The 22494-nt window shown below is 60.1% G+C and overlaps 1 protein-coding gene across 1 annotated transcript; it reads left to right on the top strand.

The window, feature by feature from the left end:
- Positions 1–4756: 4756 nt before the first annotated feature.
- On the top strand, positions 4757–20818 carry VARS2 (valyl-tRNA synthetase 2, mitochondrial). The gene is given in 43 exon segments (XM_062185773.1): positions 4757–5048; positions 5650–5792; positions 6073–6177; positions 6831–6962; positions 7251–7347; positions 7440–7528; positions 7743–7854; positions 7982–8050; positions 8243–8326; positions 8543–8675; positions 8845–8975; positions 9508–9555; positions 9671–9749; positions 10011–10188; positions 10871–11171; positions 11277–11358; positions 11455–11555; positions 11812–11933; positions 12014–12080; positions 12171–12268; positions 12814–12895; positions 13030–13149; positions 13516–13627; positions 14020–14108; positions 14912–15002; positions 15216–15343; positions 15452–15555; positions 15677–15758; positions 15980–16056; positions 16143–16218; positions 16462–16567; positions 16724–16794; positions 16920–17045; positions 17207–17311; positions 17438–17506; positions 17587–17665; positions 17800–17927; positions 18020–18172; positions 18892–19098; positions 19725–19836; positions 19959–20134; positions 20287–20415; positions 20500–20818. Coding segments are annotated over 42 exon segments (4692 nt in total). The 5' UTR covers positions 4757–5048; positions 5650–5652; the 3' UTR covers positions 20602–20818.
- Positions 20819–22494: the final 1676 nt, after the last annotated feature.

Raw genomic sequence — 22494 nt, forward strand, 5'->3', positions numbered from 1 at the left:
TCCCCAAATGCCTACAACAGCTCGTAGAAACCAAGAGGCCAGAAATCCATCTGGGTGTCCTGCGTGCATGGCAGGGACCCATCACTTGCTGCTCCCAGGATACCCGTGAGCAGGAAGCGGAGTCCTGTGGGGGGAGTGACTCAGGTCCAGGCGCTCCAAAGCCGCATCCTAGCTGCTGTGCTCCAGTGCTGGAGCCGGCAGTGATTTTTTAAAACAGAAATCTGATCCCACTCCTTTATTGGGACCCCTTTAATAACTTCTCAGTCTTAAAGAGCAGAATCTTCCTGGCCAGGCTGGTTCCCAGGCCCCTCTCCCGCATCCTCCACCCTCTCCCTCTTCGCTACACACCACTGACCTCTGAGTGACCCCCAACCGGCCACAGGGACTGACCCCCCCACGGGGAACAGCGCCCCCTGCAGTCTCCATCTGGTTAACTCCCGCTTGCCCTTCAGTCTCCCCAGTCCAGGTCCCATCCCCCACGGATGCTCTGAGCACACGGATGGCCTCTGTGTAGCTCTCATGGGGGGGGGGGGGCGGCAATCGCACATCTGCTTGTCTATGCACCTTCCTCTCCCACCACCGTAAAGGGCACAAGGGCAAGTCCCTGGAACACAGGGCTCCGTAAATACTGGCTGAGAGAAGAACTGGATCAGCTGTCTGCAGGGCTAACCGAAGAGCGCCTGTGCAGAGAACTGGGATTAATGCATGGGGTTCCAGAAGATGAGAACAAGGACTGAGCCCACCACGGGCCAGACATTGTACTGACATATCCAGTATCATGGAGCACAGCGGTACAGGAAGTAGTTCCAATTATCTGCCATTCGCAGGGAAGAAAGCCGTCAGGCTGAGCAGCAGGTAGACAGCGAAACTCGTGCCGAGTGGGCAGCTCCTGGCCCCCCGCTTCCTCCTCTCCAGGATGCTGCCGCAGAGAGGAGGGGGGGAGCTCGCTCTCTCACAGGAAACTTGCAAGCACAGGTGGGACAACCTCGGCTTCTTCCACTGCGTCAGCTCCCAGAGCCCCTCCGTAGGCAGGCTGGCCCATCTCGTGGGTTTTCTTCCTGCAGGCTGGTCCCTGGGGCTCAGCCACTGCACCCCTCACCAGCAGAGCTCTCTAGGACTCTGTGGCCATGGGGACAATTGTCATCAACCTGGCCCAACAGGTAGCCGCTGGCCACCACGGCTCTTGAGCACTCGACAGGGCTGGTGGGCTGAGGACTGGCATTAAAGGTTTTAGTTGAATGATTGTAAATGTAAATGGCCACAGGCTGGCGCCGCGGCTCAATAGGCTAATCCTCCGCCTGCGGCGCCAGCACACCGGGTTCTAGTCCCAGTCGGGGCACCGGATTCTGTCCCGGTTTCTCCTCTTCCAGTCCAGCTCTGCTGTGGCCCGGGAGTGCAGTGGAGGATGGCCCAAGTGCTTGGGCCCTGCAACTGCATGGGAGACCAGGAGAGGCACCTGGCTCCTGCCTTCAAATCAGCGCAGTGCACTGGCCGCAGTGGCCATTGGAGGGTGAACCAGTGGTAAAGGAAGACCTTTCTCCCTGTCTCTCTCTCTCACTGTCCACTCTGCCTGTCAAAAAAAAAAGTGTAAATGGCCACAGGCGACCAGTGGCTGCCATCCTGGACGGCGTAGCCTTGTGGTGGATGGAGTGCAACACGACAAGATATTGAGAGAGCGAGTGAGAGCATGTATATATAGCTTTTATTACAGTGTATTGCTATAACAGGCTATTTTATTATTGTTAACTTCTTATTGTGCCTAATGTACACATTACACTTTATAATAGTTGTGTACATACAGAAAAACATACACAGGACTCAGTACTATGCAGAATAGGCAATGCTTCCTGGATGCCTGCAGCTGCCTCTCTCTCAGGGTTGCCCGGTACTCTACACTGTTGCAATATTTTATCTAGACAACCCCCAAAGATAGACATTTGAGTTGTTTCCTCTGTTTTCTTTTTTTAAGATTTATTTATTTATTGGAAAGGCAGAGTTATAGAGAGGCAGAGAGAGAGAGAGAAAGAGATCAGTCTTCCATCTGCTGGTTCACTCCTCAGATGGCCACAATGGCCGGAGCTGTGCCGATTAGAAGCCAGGAGCCTGGAGCCTCTTCTGGATTTCCCCATGGGTGCAGGGGCCCAAGGACTTGGACCATCTTCCGCTGCTTTCCTAAGTCATAGCAGAGAGCTGGATCGGAAGTGGAGCAAGCTGGGACTTGAACCGGGCCCACATATGGGATGCCGGCACCGCAGGGGGCAGCTTCACCCGCTATGCCACAGCGCCAGCCCCTCCCCTGTTTTCATAATACAACAACAAACACACTTCAGTAAATATCTTTGCATGTGCATGTATCTCTGCCCACGTGCAGAATTTCAGTGTCACACATTCCTAAAGATGGAGTTGCTAGGTCAAATGGCAATGCCATTGAAGTGCTTGGTAGAAGGGTTCGTGCTGTGGCACAGGATGAAGCTGCCCATTGGAACGTCTGCATCCGGCACTGCAGTGCTGGTTTGAGTCCTCCAATCCAGCTTCCGGCTCATGGGTCTGGGAAGACAGCAGATGATGGCCCCAAACTTTGGGTTCCTGCCACCCATGTGGGAGACCTGGATGGAGCTCCTGGTTCCTGGCTTCAGCTTGGCCCAGTCTTTGCTGTTGTGGGCATTTGGGGAGTGAAGCTGTAGATGGAACTATCTCTCTGTCTGTCTCTGTCATCCAACCTTTCAAATAAATAAATTAAAAAAAAAAAAAAAAAAGGCTGCTGCTTGCAATGCCAGCATCTCCTATCAGAGATGCCGGTACAAGTCCTGACTCCGCTTCTGATCAGGTTTCCTGCTAACGTGCCTGGGAAGGCAATGGGTCATGGCCCGAGTACCTGGGACCACACGTACCACACGGGACCCTGGATGGAGTTCTTGGCTCCTGGCTGGCTGTTGCAGGTGTTTGAGAAGTGAACCGGTGAATAGATGATGTCTCTCTGTCACTCTGCCTTTCAAATAAATTAGCAAATCTTAAAAAAAAAAAAAAAGTTGTTGTTGGTAAATACTGCCAAACTGACCTTAAATAGGTGTGTCTGTGTCACCCTCCAAGGAGAGTATGATATGCTCGTACACCTTGACAACACTGAGGTTGTCAAGTCTTAATTTCTTTTTTTAACTAACATCTTATCATTTCTTTAATTTCTGAAGTTTTCTTTTTTTTTAAAGATTTATTTTATTTATTTGAAAGAGTTACAGAGAGAGATAGAGACACAGAGAGAGAGGTCTTCCATCCACTGGCTCACTCCCCAGATGGCCTCAACATCTGGAGCTGTGCCGATCTGAAGCCAGAGAGCTGGATTGGAAGTGGAGCAGCCGGGACTAGAACCGGTGTCCATATGGGATGCTGGTGCTTCAGGTCAGGGCTTTAACTCGCTGTGCACAGTGCCGGCCCCATGTTTTGTTTCTTTGACTTTTCCTTAACTACCAGTGCAGTTCATGGTTTTCCAACTCTTCACAAGGCTTTGTATTTCTCCTGCTTATTGCTTGTGATCTCTTTTGCCAATCTTTTTTTTTTTTTTTTTTGTCTTTTTGCTTTGGAAGAGCCTTTTGCATTTTGTCTACTTCATCGAACATTTCTCCACAAGCTTTATCTTTTTATTTTTGAAGTTTAACAGGCAGACAGACAGATGTCCCACCCACTGTTTCATTCCCCCAAATGCTCTCAATGACCTTGGGGGGGTGGGAGTTTGAAATCTGGAGTCAGGAACCCCATCCAGGTCTTCCAAGTACCTGAGCCATCACCACCTGGTCCCAGGGTCTGCTTTAGCAGGAGCCAGAGAAGGGTACGGAGCTCAGGAGAGAGGGATCTCCCACCTGCTGATTCACTCCCCAAATGGCCGCAACCACCCAGGCTGGGCCAGGCCAAAGCCAGGAGCCAGGAGCTTCATTCAGGTCTCCCACATGCTCCGCTGCTTGCCCAGGCATATTAGCAGGGACCTGGACCGGAAGTGGAGCAGCCAGGATGGAACTGGCGCCCATATGGGATGTCAGCACTGTAGGTCATGGCTTAACCTGCTACGTTTAAAACTATTTATTAAAGGGGCTGGCACCCCACCTCATATGGACGCCAGTTCGTGTCCCAGCTGCTTCTCGTCCAATGCATCTCTCTGTTATGGCCTGGGAAAGCAGTGGAAGATGGCCCAAGTCCTTGGGAACCCTGTACCCGTGTGGGAGACTCGGAAGAAGCTCCTGGCTCCTGATTAAGCATAGCTCCAGCCATTGTGGCCAATTGGGGAGTGAACCAGCGGATGGAAGACCTCTCTCCTTATCTCTCCTTCTCTCTCTCTCTGTAACTCCGCTTCTCAAATAAATAAATAGATCTTAAAAAGCCACCCTATTTATTAAGGCCTTCTAACTAAACAGGGATTGGAAGCATGCTGAAAGACACTAAGACTTGTTGAATGCCCGCGAGTCAAGGCGCGTGGGATCCGGGTAGCAGTCAACTCGCGAAAGCGCTTACGCGGGGGACCTCTGAACTCAAACAATCTAGTTTTGTGCTCTCCAAGTGCCTCCCCACCCTGCCTTTTGGCGCCCTTCCCCCAAGAAGCCCTCGGGGTATTTCTCTCCAGGTCCCGCCTCGGTCCACGCCGTTTAGAAGCGCCGTTAGCAGTGTAGGCGGAGAGAGGCGCGGAACAAAATGGTCCGACTTCTGGCGGCCCGGCTCTCTCAAGAGCCAGCTTGTCCCCGCCCGGCTTCCTCGCGGTGCCTTTCGGGAGTTGTAGTCAGAATAGCTTCAGTTTGCTCCGAGGTGCGTATGGATAGGACTCCAACTCCCAGTATGCCCCGCGGCTCTCAAGTGCAGCGCCTATTTTCATCCTCCCCACTTTTCCAGTCCTCTTCCTTTCCTTCTCTTCTGTTTTCCCCATTCTGGGCTGCTGAGAAATCCCTCGTTGCTCTCCATCTTTTTCTCTCATTTCCTCACCATCCTTTCCCCCGTCTCCGGGACATTGGCTCCGTTTAAGCGACGGCTGGAGACTTGGGGCGAGTGAGGAGGGTCGGCACAGAGTGGTGAGCGGGCCCGCGAGGGCGGGTAGACGGAGGTAGAAGAGAGCAGAGGGGTGGGGAGTGGCAGAAAAGTCGGGGAGAAGTTAGGGGATGGGACGGTGTGGATCGGGGTGAACGCAGTGAGGTCGACTTGGGGGAGGTGGAAGTGGTGGGTGTGGGTCTGGATCTGAGCAGCGTGGAGGGCAGAGGTAGTTGGTTTTGCCGTACCTCGCAGAAGAGGGGTGCGAAGTAGAGGATGGGGAAGACGGGCAGAGTTGGAGCTTGCAGATGCTCTGCAGGAGGGGCGGAGAGAGAGTGTGGGCGCAGACAAGGTTCTTTGCTACCGCTTAGCTAAAGAAGATAGGTCGTTGCAACCAAAATGATTTTTGCAAGTAGAGGCCAGTTAGTAACTTGGAAATTGAGGGAAGTCTGGAGTGGTGGGCAGAAGTGGGGTGAGGAGGCAGGAAATAGGGGAGGCTGGTCAGGTTTGGAGAGACTGCAGGAGATAAATGACCTGGGAACGGACACCACGGATATTACTGTGGGGACTGATGGATCTGGAGTCAGAGGTCAGGGTGACCCTGGCGTGGATCGCAGGGATGTGTGGCTAACACTTGTCTCTCAGGTGATGGAGAGTGCCCCTTCTAGGGGTGGACTGAACCGGGTGCATCTACAATGCAGGAATCTGCAGGAATTCTTAGGGAGCCTAAGCCCTGGAGTTTTGGATCGATTGTATGGGCACCCTGCCACCTGTCTGGCTGTCTTCAGGTTAGGAGTTCCCTTCATGGCAGCAACTGTGGTGGAGAAATGTGGTAGGGCTGGCAGACGGTGGTGAGTTATCCTGGGCAGAACCGTAGCAGCCTGGCAGGGCTTGGGAATTACTCCAAATTGATGCAGACAGAACAGATGGGGGTTCTGGGGACAGCAGGACTGGTTAAGATACGTGTGTGTGTTTCTGGTGAGATGAGATGTTTGAGAGGCATCTCAGGCAGACATACAGATAGAAGGCAGCTTCTGATTTTTAATTTCTGACCTCTACCCTCTGCAGAGAGCTCCCATCTTTGGCTAAGAACTGGGTGATGCGGATGCTCTTTCTGGAGCAGCCTTTGCCGCAAGCTGCCGTGGCCCTGTGGGTGAAGAAGGAGTTCAGCAAGTGAGTCTCGACTGCACTCGCAGCCAGATACCAATTTCTCAGCAGCTAGATTTCTCAAACTGCTGTTCCTTGGCACACTCTCAGGAAATACTAATAGGTGCACCACAAAGCTTGCATGCTGTGTTTTCCTTCTTGGACAGCTGTGATGTCTGTAGCAAGGTTCTGAAATTTGTGTTTGGGGGCTGGTGCTGTGGTACAGCGGGTAAAGCCACTGCCTGCAGTGCTGGCATCCCATATGGGTGCCAGTTCGAGTCCTGGCTGCTCCACTTCTGATCCAGCTCTCTGCTATGGCCTGGGAAAGCAGTGGAAGATGGCCCAAGTGCTTGGGCCCCTGCACCCACGTGGGATACCGGGAAGAAGCTCCTGGCTCCTGGCTTCGGATTGGTTCAGTTCTGGCCATTAAGGCCATTTGGGGAGTAAACCAGCGGATGGAAAACCTGTGTCTCTCTCTGCTTCTGTCTTTGTGACTTTGCCTTTGAAATAAATAAATAAATATATCTTTTTTTTTTTTTCTTTTAAAGAAATTTGTGTTTAGGAGACAGTGACTTCATTCTGAAATGGTTTGGAAGAGGCAGAAGTGGAGGCCTGTGTGGGCCTCCTTCGTTTTGTTCTCAGGACACCCCACTTACCACTCATCTTGGCTTCTGTTCCAGGGCTCAGGAGCAAAGTACGGGGCTGCTGAGTGGCCTCCGGATCTGGCACACCCAGCTGCTCCCTGGAGGCCTCCAGGGCCTCATCCTCAACCCTGTCTTCCGCCAGAACCTCCGCGTCGCCCTTCTCGGTGGGTATGTCACTTCCATATCTTCCTAAGCCAGGCCAGGGGGACAGGTAGTTCAGCTGCCAGAGGGGGAGCTCCTGGAGGGGAGAGGCTACTCCTGGGGGGGGGGGGCTCCTTGGAGCCTTGCGGGCCCCACCTTTGAGAGCTCCTTTAGGGAGAAGTTGGATCAGATACAGTTGCATGGTGTAGGAAGTGTCCCCTATGCATGGCCCATGGGGTAAGGGTGGAGAGGGGGCAGATGGGCAGCAGGGAAGAGAAGCAAGGTTCCTCACCTCTTGGTGCGTCCTGGCCTTAGGGGGAAGGCCTGGTCTGATGACACAAGTCAGCTGGGACCCGACAAGCACGCCCGAGATGTCCCCTCCCTCGACAAGTACGCAGAGGAGCGATGGGAGGTGAGGCCCCTGGGGTTCTGCGGGTCTGCGCTCGCGCGCTGCATCCATGGCTCGCAGAGGCATCAGCCTCTGTGTTGTCTTCCGCTCTGCAGGTGGTCTTGCACTTCATGGTGGGCTCCCCGAGTGCGGCTGTCAGCCAGGACTTGGCCCAGCTCCTCAGTCAGGCTGGGCTCATGAAGAGGTGAGGAAGCCGGAGGTACCGCGCTCCCTGCTCTGCCGTCTCTGTGGGTCCTTGGTAAACAGTGTCTGGAGTGGGACCCGGTTGGAGGGAGTTGACTGCAAAAGCAGAGCTGGGTCCAGCAGAGCCTAAAGACACCAGGTGGGAACCGGAGAGTGCCACTGGCGGTGACGGTCCTTCCCTGCCTGTCCCCATCACCGCCCCTCTGCGTCTCTAGTGCCGAGCCAGGAGAGCCCCCCTGCATTACTTCCGCCGGCTTCCAGTTCCTGCTGCTGGACACGCCCGCCCAGCTCTGGTACTTTATGCTGCAGTATCTGCAGACCGCCCAGGTGAGGAGGCCTGGGGCCCACCCGCCGGCCCGCTCTGCCCCGAGAGTCTGCCGCCCACACTGGTCTTCCCCTCCTTGCATCTGCTCCCTCCCAGCTCTCTTCCTTGTCCCCGCCTCCTTTTCCCTAGAGTCGGGGCATGGACCTCGTGGAGATTCTCTCCTTCCTGTTCCAGCTCAGCTTCTCTACTCTGGGCAAGGTAAGCCAGGGGCCGAGGCAGGGAGGCGGGGGTGGAGGGGGTGGCAGGCAGGCTGTGGGCCGTGCAGCGAGAGTGTAAGAAGCAGAATGCACGCCGGGTGACCAGACATGGGGCAAGGAAGGAGGAGGAAGGGTGACGGGCTGGGCCGGGAAGGGTGCTGTGGACGCCGCCGGCCACTGTCTTTTCCCCCAGGATTACTCTGTGGAGGGTATGAGTGACTCCCTGCTGAACTTCCTGCAACACCTGCGTGAATTTGGCCTTGTCTTCCAGAGAAAGGTGTGAGCACCCCGGCCCAGGTCTTCTAGGGAGGAAGCAGGGTGCTGCGTTGCCTTGGCCTGTGAGAAGCGGGGGTTCCAGGGCAGAGGCTGGAAGCAGTTGGGTCCCTTGGGGGAGAGGAGTTGGGCCTTGAGATTCTGTGTACAGGATGGGAGCTGACGTCTCAGAGCAGGAAGTGGGGCGGCGACACCTGACACAGGGCCTCTGCCTTTCCAGAGGAAGTCCCGGCGTTACTACCCCACGCGCCTGGCCATCAATCTCTCATCTGGCGTCTCTGGGGCTGGGGGCACTGTGCACCAGCCGGGCTTCATTGTCGTGGAAACCAACTACCGGCTGTATGCCTACACGGGTGAGGCTGGGCGAGGGCCCCAGGAGAGCAGGCTGGGAGGGTGCAGGAATGCGTCTGTGTTCGCGGTCACTGGGCAGTACACGGGGCTCTCGGCCACGTCTTGTCACACTGGAGGGACGTACGTGCCCGCGCGCCGGGGCCTCACCCGCCTGTCCTCTCCCTGCGGCAGAGTCGGAGCTGCAGATTGCGCTGATCGCCCTCTTCTCCGAGATGCTCTATCGCTTCCCCAACATGGTGGTGGCGCAGGTGACCCGGGAGAGCGTGCAGCAGGCCATTGCCAGTGGCATCACGGCCCAGCAGGTATCCCCGGCACTGGGTCTGGTACAACAGGCAGTGGTGCGCTGTGTGAGCAGAGCGCTGGGCACATGAGGCGAAGTCCAGCCTGCAGGAGTGGGAACGGGCAGACCCCTCGGGGGGAGAACACGGAGGGACTTGTGTCTCAGCACCAAGGGCTGGCCGCGTGGGCTGGGCTTGCTCTCTCCTCCCTGATTCCTCTTCTGGTAAGTGACAGCTCTCACCTCCCTGGGCTGCTGGGAGCACTCAGCGGGAGAGCAGAGCTAAAGCATTAAGCTCAGAGCCTGCCTGGCAGTAAGTTGATCAAAAAGTAGTAGCTGTGGCTATTTTAAAGAAAAATGAAACAAGTTAATGGAAAGCGCAGACTGCAGACTTGACCAATAGAGAGGCTGTGGGCGGTGCAGTAAGGGTAACAACAGGTGAACAGGGGTGGGCAGAGCCGGCAACAGGGAGGTGGCACTGGGGTTTTCGAGAGAGAGTGCCTGTGCTCTGGCGACATTAGGTTCAAGCCCTTCCGCCATTTCTTGTCTGTTCTCAGATAATCCACTTCCTAAGGACAAGGGCCCACCCAGTGATGCTCAAACAGGTAAACGCAGGCACCCCTGGCACTTGGCAGTGAGATAGCAGAAGTCCCCCCAGTCTGGGGACCGAGTGCAGGGCCAGTGTCCCTGAAGCCCCTCAGCCAACCGTTGTCCCCGCAGACCCCCGTGCTGCCCCCCACCATCACGGACCAGATTCGCCTGTGGGAGCTGGAAAGGGACAGGCTACGGTTCACGGAGGGTGAGTGGCGCTGGGCACCGGCCCGAGGGACGGCAGGCAGTTCAGCCTTGACGGGCTGAAGAGTTCTCCACGCATGTCACCTTGTGTTTCCTGCACGGAAAGCTGGCAGGCCACTTGATTTTGAGGCGAGCGGGCAGCAGTCAGTAGACGTCCCCAGTCAGGGCAGTCTGGATTTTGTGGGAGCGGGGCGCACACTAGTGTCAGGCTGCCGCGGGGGGACCCCCGCCTCACGTGCTCGCCCTCCGCTCCTGCGCACCCCAGGCGTCCTGTACAACCAGTTCCTGTCGCAAGTGGACTTCGAGCTGCTGCTGGCCCACGCGCGGGAGCTGGGCGTGCTGGTTTTCGAGAACTCGGCCAAGCGGCTCATGGTGGTGACCCCGGCCGGGCACAGCGACGTCAAGCGCTTCTGGAAGCGGCAGAAGCACAGCTCCTGACCGGACGCGGGCGGGCGGCGGGCGGGGCGGCCCCACAACTCAGGTTTTTTTTTTTTTATTTATGCATCGGGACTTCTCTTGTTCAATAAAATTGTGGAAGTGAGCCCTTCGGTCCCGCGCGCCTCTCTGCAAGCCTTCTCCTGTTCCCGGCGAACTCGCTCCTCTCGCGCCGGCCGCCATTGGACGCGGCGGCGGGGGGCGGGGCCGAGGGAGCGGCCGCGCACGCGCAGTGCGTGAGGGGCGGGCGGTCTCCGCGCGCAGCGTGATCGCCGGCCTGGTTTCAGGGCCCCGCGTCCCTGCCGCCGCCGCGGGGCGCCCTGGGATAGCGGCGGGGTCGCGGGTGAGCGCGCGCCGGGGCGGCCTGGGGGAGGTGGGAGGGGCTGCGGGGCCGGGGCTCACGGGGAGGGGCGGCCGGGCCGCGCGGGGCCGGGCCGCTGCGGGCGGAGACCCTGGTGGGCCCCCTAGGGCGGCTCGTGGGCGCTGCTGGCCGTCGTCCCCCCGAATCCCCGAGTCTTGCCCCTCCGCCTGTCGCAGAGAGGCGTGGGCGCGGGGAGAGAGACTCAGGCCTTGCCCGACACGAGCCCGCTGGCCCTGTCTTCGCCACGCGCTGTCCACCGGCGGGAGGCGTGGTGTTGGAAAATACTTAAGAAAACTGGTGCGAGTGCAAGGCTGGCAGTGCGGGCTGGGGGCGTGGCCCGGGGCTGTGCCGCTCCCCCAACCCGCACCCTCTTCACGTGCGCCGTCTCTCCGGAACAGATCTTGGCCCCTCTCCAGACAACTCCCGATGCCTCATTTGCCTCTGGCCTCTCTGAGACCCTCGCTCTGGGGTCTGAGGCCCCCCCGGGGCCTCCGCAGCCTCCATCCCCTTTCTACACAGTCAGAGCCCCATCATGGACCTCCCGTCTCCCGGAGGAACCGAGAGGCCAAACAGAAGCGCCTGCGGGAGAGGCAGGCGGCGCTGGAGGCCGGGACAGCCGGGAAGGGCCAGGTTAGGGGTGGAGCACTTTGACCCCGGGCCCCTGAGACCGGTGGGAGGGGGCTAGAGGAGGCTGGGCCAGGATTCCAAGCCCCTCCCGCTGCTGCCTCCTTCCAGTCACCTGCAGAACCCAGGAAGGCCTGGAGCCCTAAGGAGGTGGTGCTGTATGAAGTCCCTACGGAGCCCGGGGAGAAGAAAGGTAACAGGGGCGTGCAGATTCGGCTCTCCCGCTGTCGCCGAGGTGCAACCGGGAAGGAAGTTCAGGAGGTAGTGGAGCTCTCCTCTGCTTCCACAGATGTGTCGGGGCCCCTGCCTCCTGCCTACAGCCCTCGCTACGTCGAGGCTGCCTGGTACTCGTGGTGGGAGCGAGAGGGCTTCTTCAAACCAGAATATCAGGTGAGTACCTGGGAGGGAGTGGTGCTCAGTGGTCCCTGATCACGACAGGTGCCTCTGAGTCTGGCTCGCATCGTCCAGCTTGTCTGCTTCAAGCCTGTGGTGTCCTGCAGACTTCCCTTGGCAGGTTCCTCCTCCCTTCCCCGTCTTCGCTGTTGCCTGCAGGGCAGTTCCCTAAGATGCTGTCTGCCTTGGAGACGCCAGAGGGTGCTGTTCCCCCAGCGAACGGCCATCCTCTCTTGCCTTTGCCTCCTCCTAGGCCCAGATGCCCCAGACCACAGGGGAGACGTTTTCCATGTGTATCCCGCCCCCCAATGTCACTGGGTCCCTGCACATCGGCCACGCACTCACGGTGGCCATAGAGGATGCCCTCGTGCGCTGGTGAGAGGGGCGTTCCTGGAGGGGCTGTGGACCTTGGGCGGATGGGTGCCCAGGGCTCAGGCCAGGTGCTTCTGTTGCAGGCACCGCATGCGAGGGGATCGGGTGCTCTGGGTCCCTGGCTCCGATCACGCAGGAATTGCTACACAAGTAGGCGCTGTCCCCGCTCCTTTCTCTTGGGTGAAGACGGTCTCTTCCCCGCAGAGGAGCCTCATTCTGTACCTGCTCCTGATCCTGCAGGCTGTGGTGGAGAAGCGGCTGTGGACGGAGCGGGGAGTGAGGAGACACGAGCTGGGCCGGGAGGACTTCCTCAAGGCCGTGTGGCAGTGGAAGGCGGCGTGCGTGCCAGGCAGGGCTGCAGGGGCTGGGACGCCAGGCTGGGGCCCTGCTTCCCGTCGCTTACTCTCTTGCCTTCGAGTTCTCAGCTCGTCCCAGGGCAGCCCCACCCTCCCTGGGGACGGACACGCTGGAGCCCCTTAGCATGTGGTGTTGTTTGCAAGCCTCGTGCGAGTGTGTGGCACGCTGTGTGTCAGAATGTCTGCTGTTGTATGTGTGCAAACACAGGATGCCTTTTGCTCTGCTCATCCACTTTCCCTCGCCTAGATTTCAGTTTTCTCACCTCCCCTGCTTGCGCAGTCCCACCTTCCAATCCCTGTATGATTACCTCCGTGCCCCCGCGCCCGCGCTCGCCTGGCGCCTTCTCCGTGCTGCTTTCTCCACCGCTAGGTGGATCCTGTGGATGCTTACGCCTCTCTCGGTGTCACAGAAAGCCCCCTCCTGGGTCTGTCTCCATTAGCTTTATTTTTGACAGCGCCTGGCACTGCTGGGAGCATCGCTGGGCCCGGGGCCTGGGAGATGCTGACAGGGCTGTCTCTGGGCACAGGAAAGGTGGCGAGATCTGTGAGCAGCTGCGTGCTCTGGGCGCCTCCCTGGACTGGGACCGAGAATGCTTTACCATGGATGCTGTGAGTGTCCCACATGTGTCCCTGGGGTTGTGGGTGTTTGGAGATCTTCAGGCGTGGGAGCTGGGGACGCCTGGGTCCCGGGATGGGCGATGGGCTGAGGAGGGCTTTTGAGGTGGACACTCAGGTCATTCCAGGGCTTCTCGGTGGCTGTGACCGAAGCTTTCGTGCGGCTCTACGAGGCAGGGTTGCTGTACCGAGGCCGTCAGCTCGTCAACTGGTCGTGCGCCTTACGGTCAGCCATCTCTGATATTGAGGTGAGACGGGGAGAGGAGCAGGTGGTGAGAACTCCCAGGCCGGGTCATGGAGCGGTTAAGATTCCAGGGGCGGACTGCTCGGATTCGAACCTGAGTGCTGCCACCCACGGCCGAGTGGCTTTGGGCCGGCTGTTCAGTCTGAGCCTCAGCATCCTCATTCGGAAGTTGGAGATGACGGCTCGCGTGCGTCCGTCCCTGACCGTGCTGACTGTGCTCAGTGCCTGCGGAACGTTTGCTCTTCCCGTGGGGTGGGGAAGGGGTGGTGGCGGAGGTGGCTCCTGAGCGATCCAGATGTGGCCAGTGCAGATGTGGCTGTGAGCTTTGCAGAGAGGCTGCTGTGTCACCCGGCCTCTCTGACCCCTCCAGGTGGACAGCCGGGCCTTGCCTGGCCGCACCGAGCTGCAGCTGCCCGGCTGCCCCAGCCCTGTGTCTTTTGGCCTGCTCTTTTCTGTTGCCTTCCCCGTGGATGGAGAACCTGGTGAGTGAGGCTCGCCCGGGCGGCTGCTGTTGATTGACACCTGTCTGTGTCCCATGGGAACCTTGGCAGCAGGTGTGAGGTCCTGGGCACTTAGCTTGGGTGTCCCGGGAGAGGCAGGAACGACACACCTGGTCAGTGCCCTTCGGGAGTTTAGTGTAGTTCTGTAGGCGTGTGCTACCCGGGAGAGAGACGGCTGGTGCTAGCCCGTGTGCTCTGGGCACCCAGCAGAGTTCTTCTGTGCTTGTCCTGTGTGTGTTATCTAGGCGTTCCTTGGCACCGCTGCCTCTCAGGCCTCTGGTCATGAGCTTCAGGAAAGCCCGAGTCACCCCGAGGGCCTGCTCCGTCCTGCGAGGGTGGTGGCCGGCCCTGAGCACCTGAATGTTTGTCTTCAGACGCCGAGGTTGTGGTGGGAACCACGAGGCCGGAGACGTTGCCCGGAGACGTGGCCGTGGCTGTTCATCCCGACGACTCCCGATACACAGTAAACACAGAGCGGGCTCCCCGTGACCATCGTCCCCAACTCCCAACTTCTGCCCTGCCAGCTCCTCCTTTCCCGCTTCTGCTTCATTTTCCTGAGGCCTTCTGCGTCTCGGCTCTGCCTCTGGCTCTGATGCTGCTCCCTTCTCTTCCTGATGACTCTCTCTAGCTTAGTGGGTAACCAGCGGTGACCCGTACACCAGACCCAGCCCAGTGCCTGTTTCTGTGTGAGCTGTGCTCATTAGTTTGTGCCATCTACGGCTGCTGTTATCTGTGTAATCGTTTTGACTTTTAATTCCGTTAATGATTGCTACATTCATTCGAAAGGCAGAGCAACATGGAGAGAGATTGTTAGATTTTTTGCCTTCACCTGGTTCACTCCTCAGATGGCCACAGTAGCCGGGGCCGGGCCAGGCTGAAGCCAGGAACTCAATTCGGGTCTCCCACATGAGTGACAAGGACCCAAGCACCTAGGCCCGCCTCTGCTGCCTTCCCAGGCGCATTAGCAGGGAGCTGGATTGGAAGTGGGGCAGGTGTTGAGAGCACTGGCGGAACCCGCGGGGCCCCACTCACCTGTGCTCTTTAACTGCTGTGGTAGCAGAGTGGAGTAATTACGCGGAGGTGGATTTGTCTCTTGGTCCAAAAGCCTAAAGTATTTCCCTCTGGCTCCTTAAGGAAAATTTTACTGACCCAGTTCTAGTTCTTTACCTTCTGGTTTCCACCTCCTGTACCCAGGGTTCTCACGCCCCAGCCCAGACCTCTCACCCCCCACCTGGGCTGGCCCTGAGCCTTCTCCCTTCCCTCCAGCACCTGCACGGGCGACGGCTTCGTCACCCCTTGACCGGAGAGCTTCTGCCGCTCATCACTGACCCTGCGGTTCAGCCGCACGTGGGCACCGGTGAGTGCAGGTCAGGTGCCGGCGGGGGAGAAAGTGTGCATGTAGGGTTTTGGCGGAGAGGAGGGGGGGTGGGAGGATGTCTGAGCAGGTAGTGGGGCAGAAAGGGAGGCAGAGACAGAGGAGAGGGGCGTGGGGGGGTGGGCCATGAGCATGCATCGGGAACAGCACACGCCAGGCTCAGTTCCCGCGCTCATCACAATTGTGCTTCCCCAGGGGCAGTGAAGGTGACGCCGGCCCATAGTCCCGCCGACACAGAGATGGGCGCCCGGCATGGCTTGAGCGCCCCGAGTGTCATCGCGGAGGACGGGACCATGACCCCCCTCTGCGGGGACTGGCTGCAGGTGGTACCCGCCTGAGAGCCGCCCCACCCTTCGGGGGAGGGGCACCTCTGCCCTCCTCCCTCTCCCACGTGAGGCGTTCATCTCAGCAACTGCCACTTCCTCTCCAAGGGTCTTCACCGCTTCGTGGCCCGGGAAAAGATTGTGTCTGCACTGCGGGAGCGGGGCCTGCTCCGCGGCCTCCAGAGCCACGCCATGGTGCTGCCCATCTGCAGGTATCCCCCCCCACCGTGAAGAGAATGGCGCAGCCTCGGAGTGGCAGTGGGAAGGGAGTGCAAGCCCCGGGGGGAGGCACAGGGCCTGGGGGGCACCAGGCCCAGCGCATCCCCCTTTCAGCCGGTCCGGGGACGTGGTGGAATATCTGCTGAAGAGCCAGTGGTTTGTCCGCTGCCGGGAGATGGCCGACCGAGCTGCCGAGGTGAGGCTCCCTGCAAGGAGGCCCCTGGGAACTGGAGTGGAGAAGCTGGGGAAGCTGAGAGGGGAGTTGTGGGGCGGGGGACAGGCTGCCTCGGCCCCTCACTCAAGCCCAGACTCTTCCAGGAGGCTAGGAGTCCCTTACTGAGTCTCACGGCCGCCGCAGAGGCCGCCCGTCCCGTGGCTGCGGGAAGGGAAGCCTGGCTGAAGGCCCTCTCCCTGCAGGCTGTGGAGTCCGGGGCCCTGGAGCTCTGGCCTGCCTTCCACCGGAAGAACTGGCAGCACTGGTTTGCCCACATCGGGTAAGGGTGGGGAGCGGCCATGGAGATGGGGTGGTGGTGGGGGAACCCCTGGTCACGCCGAGGCGTCACGGCTGTCCTCTCGGCAGGGACTGGTGCGTCTCCCGGCAGCTGTGGTGGGGCCATCAGATTCCAGCCTACCAGGTCATGGAGGAGCACGCCAGGGTCGGTAGGAGGAAGCTGGCGGAAGGGCCGGCGGCTGGGCGCGGCGGGAGGGCCTCCACCCTTTCCTGCTGGAGCTGCCCTTGGTGCTCTGTTATGTAACCTGGGTGGCCGAGGGGCGGAGCCTGAGGGGCTGCAGCTCACCAATCCCACCCAGGGGCTGCCATGCTGAGGCCATGTGCAAGCCAACGGGCGCCAACCCCTGGCGGTTCGGTCTCCTCACTGCCCAACCTGTGGCTTTTGCAGGGTGACAGGCAGGACTGTTGGGTGGTCGGGCGGTCAGAAGCCGAGGCCAGAGCGCTAGCGGCAGCCCTGACTGGGAGACCGGGGGCGGAGCTGACCCTGGAGAGGGGTGAGTGCCTGGGGAGGGCACCTGGGTCTTTGAGGGACGCGGATACTGAGCTGGAGAAGGTGGGGTGGGGGGAGCTGGGGCTGGAGCGGAAGGTGAGCTCGCTGGGCCCTGCACATCCGAGGCCCAGCCGTCCCCCTTGCCTGCTGTCCTTCCCAGACCCTGATGTCCTGGACACGTGGTTCTCTTCGGCGCTCTTCCCCTTTTCTGCCCTGGGCTGGCCCCAGGAGGTGAGCGGGCCAGGAGGGAGAGCCTGGAGGTGGGGTGAAGAGGGAGGAGGAGGGCTGGGCCCCCTGAGTCTCAGGAAGAGCTGAGGCTGGGGCTCGGCCTCTTACCGCCTGTCTCTTCCTTCCAGACCCCAGACCTGGCTCACTTCTACCCCCTGTCACTTCTGGAAACGGGCAGCGACCTCCTGCTGTTCTGGGTGGGCCGCATGGTCATGCTGGGCACTCAGCTCACGGGGCAGCTCCCCTTCAGCAAGGTGCCAGCCCCGCCTCCCAGCTTCCAACACTTGGGTTCTGATTCCCTTCCCACCCTAACCCCTTCCTGTACAGAGGCCCGAGATCCCAAGGGACCCTCCAAGGCACGGCTTGCCCAGCCCCCTCAGCTGACCCCGTTCTTGGTGCCCCCCCCCCCCACCAGGTGCTTCTTCACTCCATGGTTCGGGACAGGCAGGGCCGGAAGATGAGCAAGTCCCTGGGGAATGTGCTGGACCCACGGGACATCATCAGCGGAGTGGGGCTGCAGGTGAGGACCAGGGCTCTGGCTTGAGAGGTGGGGGCGTCTAAGGAGAGGAGCAGGCTGGGGGACAGCCGGTGACCCCCGTGGAGGCGGGGCACCCGCCGGGGCCAGTGACTTCCTTCCCAACCCCAGGTGCTGCAGGAGAAGCTGAGAGATGGGAACTTGGACCCCGCAGAGCTGGCCTTTGCAGCCGCAGCACAGGTGGGGCTCCCCTCCTCTGGAACCCCGGTGTAGGCCCCGCAGCTGCCTAAGCGCCGCCACCCTTCTTCGTCTGGTTGCAGAAAAAGGACTTCCCTCACGGGATCCCCGAGTGTGGGACGGACGCCCTGCGCTTCACGCTGTGTTCCCATGGGGGCCTGGGTAAGCCCCTCGGAGAGGTGGGGGGGCGGGGGCGGGGGAGGCGAGGCTGCCCGCGCTGTGCAGGCGCGCACTGGGAGCCCGGACTTCCGGTGCCGCTGCCCATGCACGACCCCCCCCCCCCCCCCCCCGCGCAGGGGGCGACTTGCACCTGTCTGTCTCTGAGGTCTTGAGCTGCCGCCATTTCTGCAACAAGATCTGGAACGCCCTGCGCTTTGTCCTCAATGTCCTGGGGGAGAAATTCACCCCCCAGCCCGCGGAGGAGGTAACGGAGAGCCGGGGGCTGGAGGGGGGGGTGGTCGGCTGGAGGGGGGGGGCGCGTCGGGCGCCTCAGCACTGCCGCCCGCCCTGCCGCAGCTGTGCCCCTCCTCGCCCATGGACACCTGGATCCTGAGCCGCCTCGCCGGCGCCGCGCAGGAGTGTGAGCGTGGCTTCCTCACGCGGGAGCTCTCGCTCGCCACCCGCGCCCTGCACCACTTCTGGCTCCACAGCCTCTGCGACGTCTACCTCGTGAGTGGGTGTTTCCGCCTCGGTCCGCTGCTTCCAGCTTGCCTTGAAATGGGGCCCTGGGCGGAGCGTGCCTGAGTGCTCCACAGTGGTTGTGTGTGTGCGCGCATGCGCGATCAGGAAAAGAGGGGCGATGTCTCAGTCCCCTCTTCCAGGCACTGTTGGCTCCCTGTCACCTGGGGAGATGGGGGATGGGCTTCTAGAAAGCAGTGCGACAGCGTCAGGTTGGAAGGCATGTCTGGGTGGGCGCTGTGCGTGGCCTGCCGAGGAGAGAGCATCCGTTGGAGAGCAGGGATTCTCACACGGGCCCTGCAGCAGAATCACTCGTTGGCCCGCGGCACCCCCCCCACCCCCCCCCACCCCCACCCCCCCGCCTCTACAGCCCTGGGAATGTTGGCTTCTTGTCCTTGGTGACCCGGGCGCCACTGGCTCTGGGCCGTCACCTTGGCTTACCCAATCTCCACCATATTAAAAACCCTGTCCCCTTTGATAAGCAAAACATACGCATTTTTCCTAAACCACACATGCCCCGGAAATCTGATTCTCACTTCCCTCTGGGTGTCGCTGCCCCAAACTTTCCCTCCTGGCGTGTTGGGGGTGTGTTGTCCATTCCCTCCCTCTAGGACCTGCCCCCTGGACCCGGCGCACCCCACTGGCAGGGCAACCACGCTGGGGGAAGGGTGTGGCCGTGGCTGCCTCTGACTGGCTGGCTCCCTCCCTAGGAGGCCGTGAAGCCCCTGCTGTCACACTTGCCCCGGCCGCAGGGGCCCCCTCAGGTCCTGTTCTCCTGCGCTGACCTGGGGCTCCGCCTCCTCGCCCCGCTAATGCCCTTCCTGGCCGAGGAGCTCTGGCAGAGGCTGCCCCCCAGGCCTGGCGGCCCGCCTGCCCCCAGCATCTCCGTGGCCCCCTACCCCAGTGCCCGCAGCCTGGTGAGTGATGCGTACCATACATGGGGCGGGGCTGCGGGTGGAGGGTCTGGGGCTGGGAGGTCGTTGTCTGTGGTGGTTTGTGCCCTGCTGTCAGCCAGCGGGAGGGTGGGGTGCTCCTGCAGGGTCGCCGGGGTCACTCTAGGGCCTTGGGGGCAGTGTCAGCCGAGGGGTCTCCATTGCTACAGTGGTGCTTAGCGCCTGTGTGACTGCCTCGGTTTGTCCCGTCTGCAAACAGGGAGCAGTGGGAGTCCGTGTCATGGTTGTGACGGGTCAGGGGAGTTAGTAGCAGGTGCCCCAGAAATCTCAGTGTGGCTTTGATCCCTGCAGGATACACGCTGTCAAGGCTCCCGAATGATACATTTTAAATTTGAATTTAGTGTGGTTGTCAGACTGTGTTCGGTCAGAGTGACTGAGCAGACAGCCATTGCCGCACACCGAACCTGCTTAGAGGACTCCCTGACCCCTCCTGTGTGGCCGTGGCCCTTGGCTGCACCTGGTGTGTGGGGTCGAGGACTGACCGTGGCCCTGAGGAGGTGGGGGATGGGCCAAGGGCAGGGCCGGGAGAATGGCCACCATGTCTCCCAGGAGCCTCTTGGCCAACTCTGGGCCCGTCCCCCTGCCCCCAGGAGCACTGGCGCCAGCCCAAGCTAGAGCAGCGCTTCTCCCGCATCCAGGAGGCTGTGCAGGCGCTCCGGGGGCTCCGTGCCACGTACCAGCTCACCAAAGCCCGGCCCCGAGGTGAGGCGGGTCCCCGGCCCCTGGCTGCCTGCAGGAAGGAGGGGCTGCAGGCAAAGACGGGTCCGGGGTGCAGGGGAGGCGGGTGCTGGTGCTGGGCCCTGACGCTTTGTCTGCCTTCCCAGTGCTGCTGTATAGCCCGGAGCCTGAAGAGCTGGGCCTCTTCCAGGCCTTCCTGGAGCCCCTGGGCACCCTGGCTCACTGTGGGGCTGTAGCCTTCCTGCCCCCAGGTGCCGCAGCTCCCTCCGGCTGGGCCCAGGCCACTCTTGGTGACACCGTTCAGGTCTACATGGAGCTGCAGGTGACCCAGGGGACTAGGGCGTGCGGTGGGGGAGGGGGCACTGGGAAGAAAGGGTGGGGCAGGGTCTGCGAGGGTGGAGGAGGGGCCTTCCGATGGATAGGAGAGGCCTGGGCGGGCTTCAGCTGTCCCAGCCTCTGCCTGGTCTTCCCTAGGGCCTGGTGGACCCCGGGGCCCATCTACCTCTGCTGGCCGCCCGAAGGCACAAGCTGCAGAAACAGCTTGATGGCCTCACAGCCCGGACCCCGTCAGAAGGAGAGGCAGAGACCCAGAGGCAGCAACGGGTGAGGCTCGGGGAGGCCACCTTGGAAGCTGACTCCGCGGGAATGGGGTGCACAGGATGCTCACCTGCTTCTTGCCTCCTTCAGCTTTCTTCCCTCCGGTTGGAACTGGCAAAGCTGGACCAGGCGGCCTCTCACCTCCGGCAGCTGATGCCCGAGACGCCCAGCTCCCGGAGCGCTGGGCCCTAAGTCACCTCCCCTGGTCTTCCCCCCTCCCAGACCTGCCCTTGGGGGCAGATGGATTTGTCCACTGCCTGGGGACCTCACAGACTGGTCCTGTCTCCTCATCTCGTAAATGGGGAAGCAGGCTGCCGGGTCAGGGTGGCCGTGAGCTCCCTGAGCTGTCGTGTCCCTGCCCAGCCTCTCCTAAGTGCAGAGGTGAGGAGAGTCAGATAAAACTTTGAAAACCTCCATCGTGTCTGCCTGTGGTCCTTTTATCATCCCCTCTGCTCAGCCGTGACCCCTGTGCCTCTGTGGGTCTTCCCCTGGGAGCCTGGCCCAGGGGAACAGGAGGCTGCCTCTTAGCTTCAGGCCCTTGGCCGCGCGGGGTGTGGTGCTGGGCTGTGCCTGCCCCGTGGCAGGAAGGAAGTGCTTTCTAGTGAGGCTGGGCATGGGTGCGTGACCCGGGCTCCACCTGCTTCTGGGATTTGCTGACGATGCCCCAGTGCTGTAGGCGCTTCTGCCTCTGTTGCTCACCGGACCGAAGCGTCTCTGCTTCCCGTGCCCGTCCCCCTCCCCGGAGGTGCTGGAGAAGCAAGGACTCCCTCCATGAGGAGGACTCCGGGCGCACCGGGGCTTGTGTGCTGTGCCGCCATCTGTGCACCTGAGATCTGAGTGCCAGACACACCGCCCAGCTCCCAACAGAGCTGCACACTCACTTCCCTGCCCCAAACACCTCTTCTCGCCCCTGTGGCATTCAGGGGCTGACCTCGCCATGCCAAAGTTAACATCCTGTCCAGAGCTCTCAGTAGCTCTTTTGGACAGAGCCACCCTGGGCTGGGTTCCCGGTGTCCTGGGGGTCAGTGCCATTTAATCCTACCACGGGCCTCTCGAGGTGGGTGTCAGCTCCAAAAGAGATTGAGAAAGAAGCTCAGAGAGTGGTAGCAGCTGGGATTTATCCAATTTCACTAGGTAAATGAGGTGCAGGATCTATCTGGCAGCTGTAACCAAACTTCAGAGATAATGCTCTTAGATATGACGTTTTGGTGTGGCTGGGCATAAGCAGTGCAAGGTGGACCCCCGTGCACACCCCCTTAATCCCTCTGGGCCCAAGGTCTGTAGCTCTGGCCACCCTGTCTACATTCCCACGCAGAGGGAAGAGGAGGGGACAGGGAGTGGACAATTCTCCCCCAAGGTCAACAGGTATTTCTAAAGCAGTTGCTATGTGCTGTGCCCTGTTCTGGACACTTGGATTCATCAGTGATTGAAACAAAGTTCTCTGCCTTCTGCCCCTGTGGTACTTTCATTCTTGCAAGGGTGCTCAGAAATAACCTACAAATAAATACATACAGTTGTCCCCCCATATCCGCAGGACCTCCCGTGGGTACTAGATCTTCAGACATGTACATAAAGTGGTATAGCATTTGCCTATGGCCTGCTTATGTCTTCCTGTATATATATAAAGTTAAAAAATTAAAATTTGGCCGGCGCCGTGGCTCACTAGGCTAATCCTCCACCTTGCGGCGCCGGCACACCGGGTTCTAGTCCCGGTCGGGGCACCGATCCTGTCCCGGTTGCCCCTCTTCCAGGCCAGCTCTCTGCTGTGGCCAGGGAGTGCAGTGGAGGATGGCCCAAGTGCTTGGGCCCTGCACCCCATGGGAGACCAGGAGAAGCACCTGGCTCCTGCCATTGGATCAGCGCGGTGCGCCTGCCGCAGCGCGCCTACCGCGGCGGCCATTGGAGGGTGAACCAACGGCAAAGGAAGACCTTTCTCTCTGTCTCTCTCTCACTGTCCACTCTGCCTGTCAAAAAAAAAAAAAAAAATTAAAATTTATTTTTGCTTGAGAAGCAGAGAGAGATCTTCCACTGGTTCATTCCTCAAATGCCCACAATAGCCAGGGTGGGGCCAGGCTGAAGCCAGGA

The sequence above is a fragment of the Lepus europaeus genome, chromosome 3 (assembly GCF_033115175.1).
Source record: "Lepus europaeus isolate LE1 chromosome 3, mLepTim1.pri, whole genome shotgun sequence".
In the NCBI taxonomy this organism is placed as follows: Eukaryota; Metazoa; Chordata; class Mammalia; order Lagomorpha; family Leporidae; genus Lepus; species Lepus europaeus.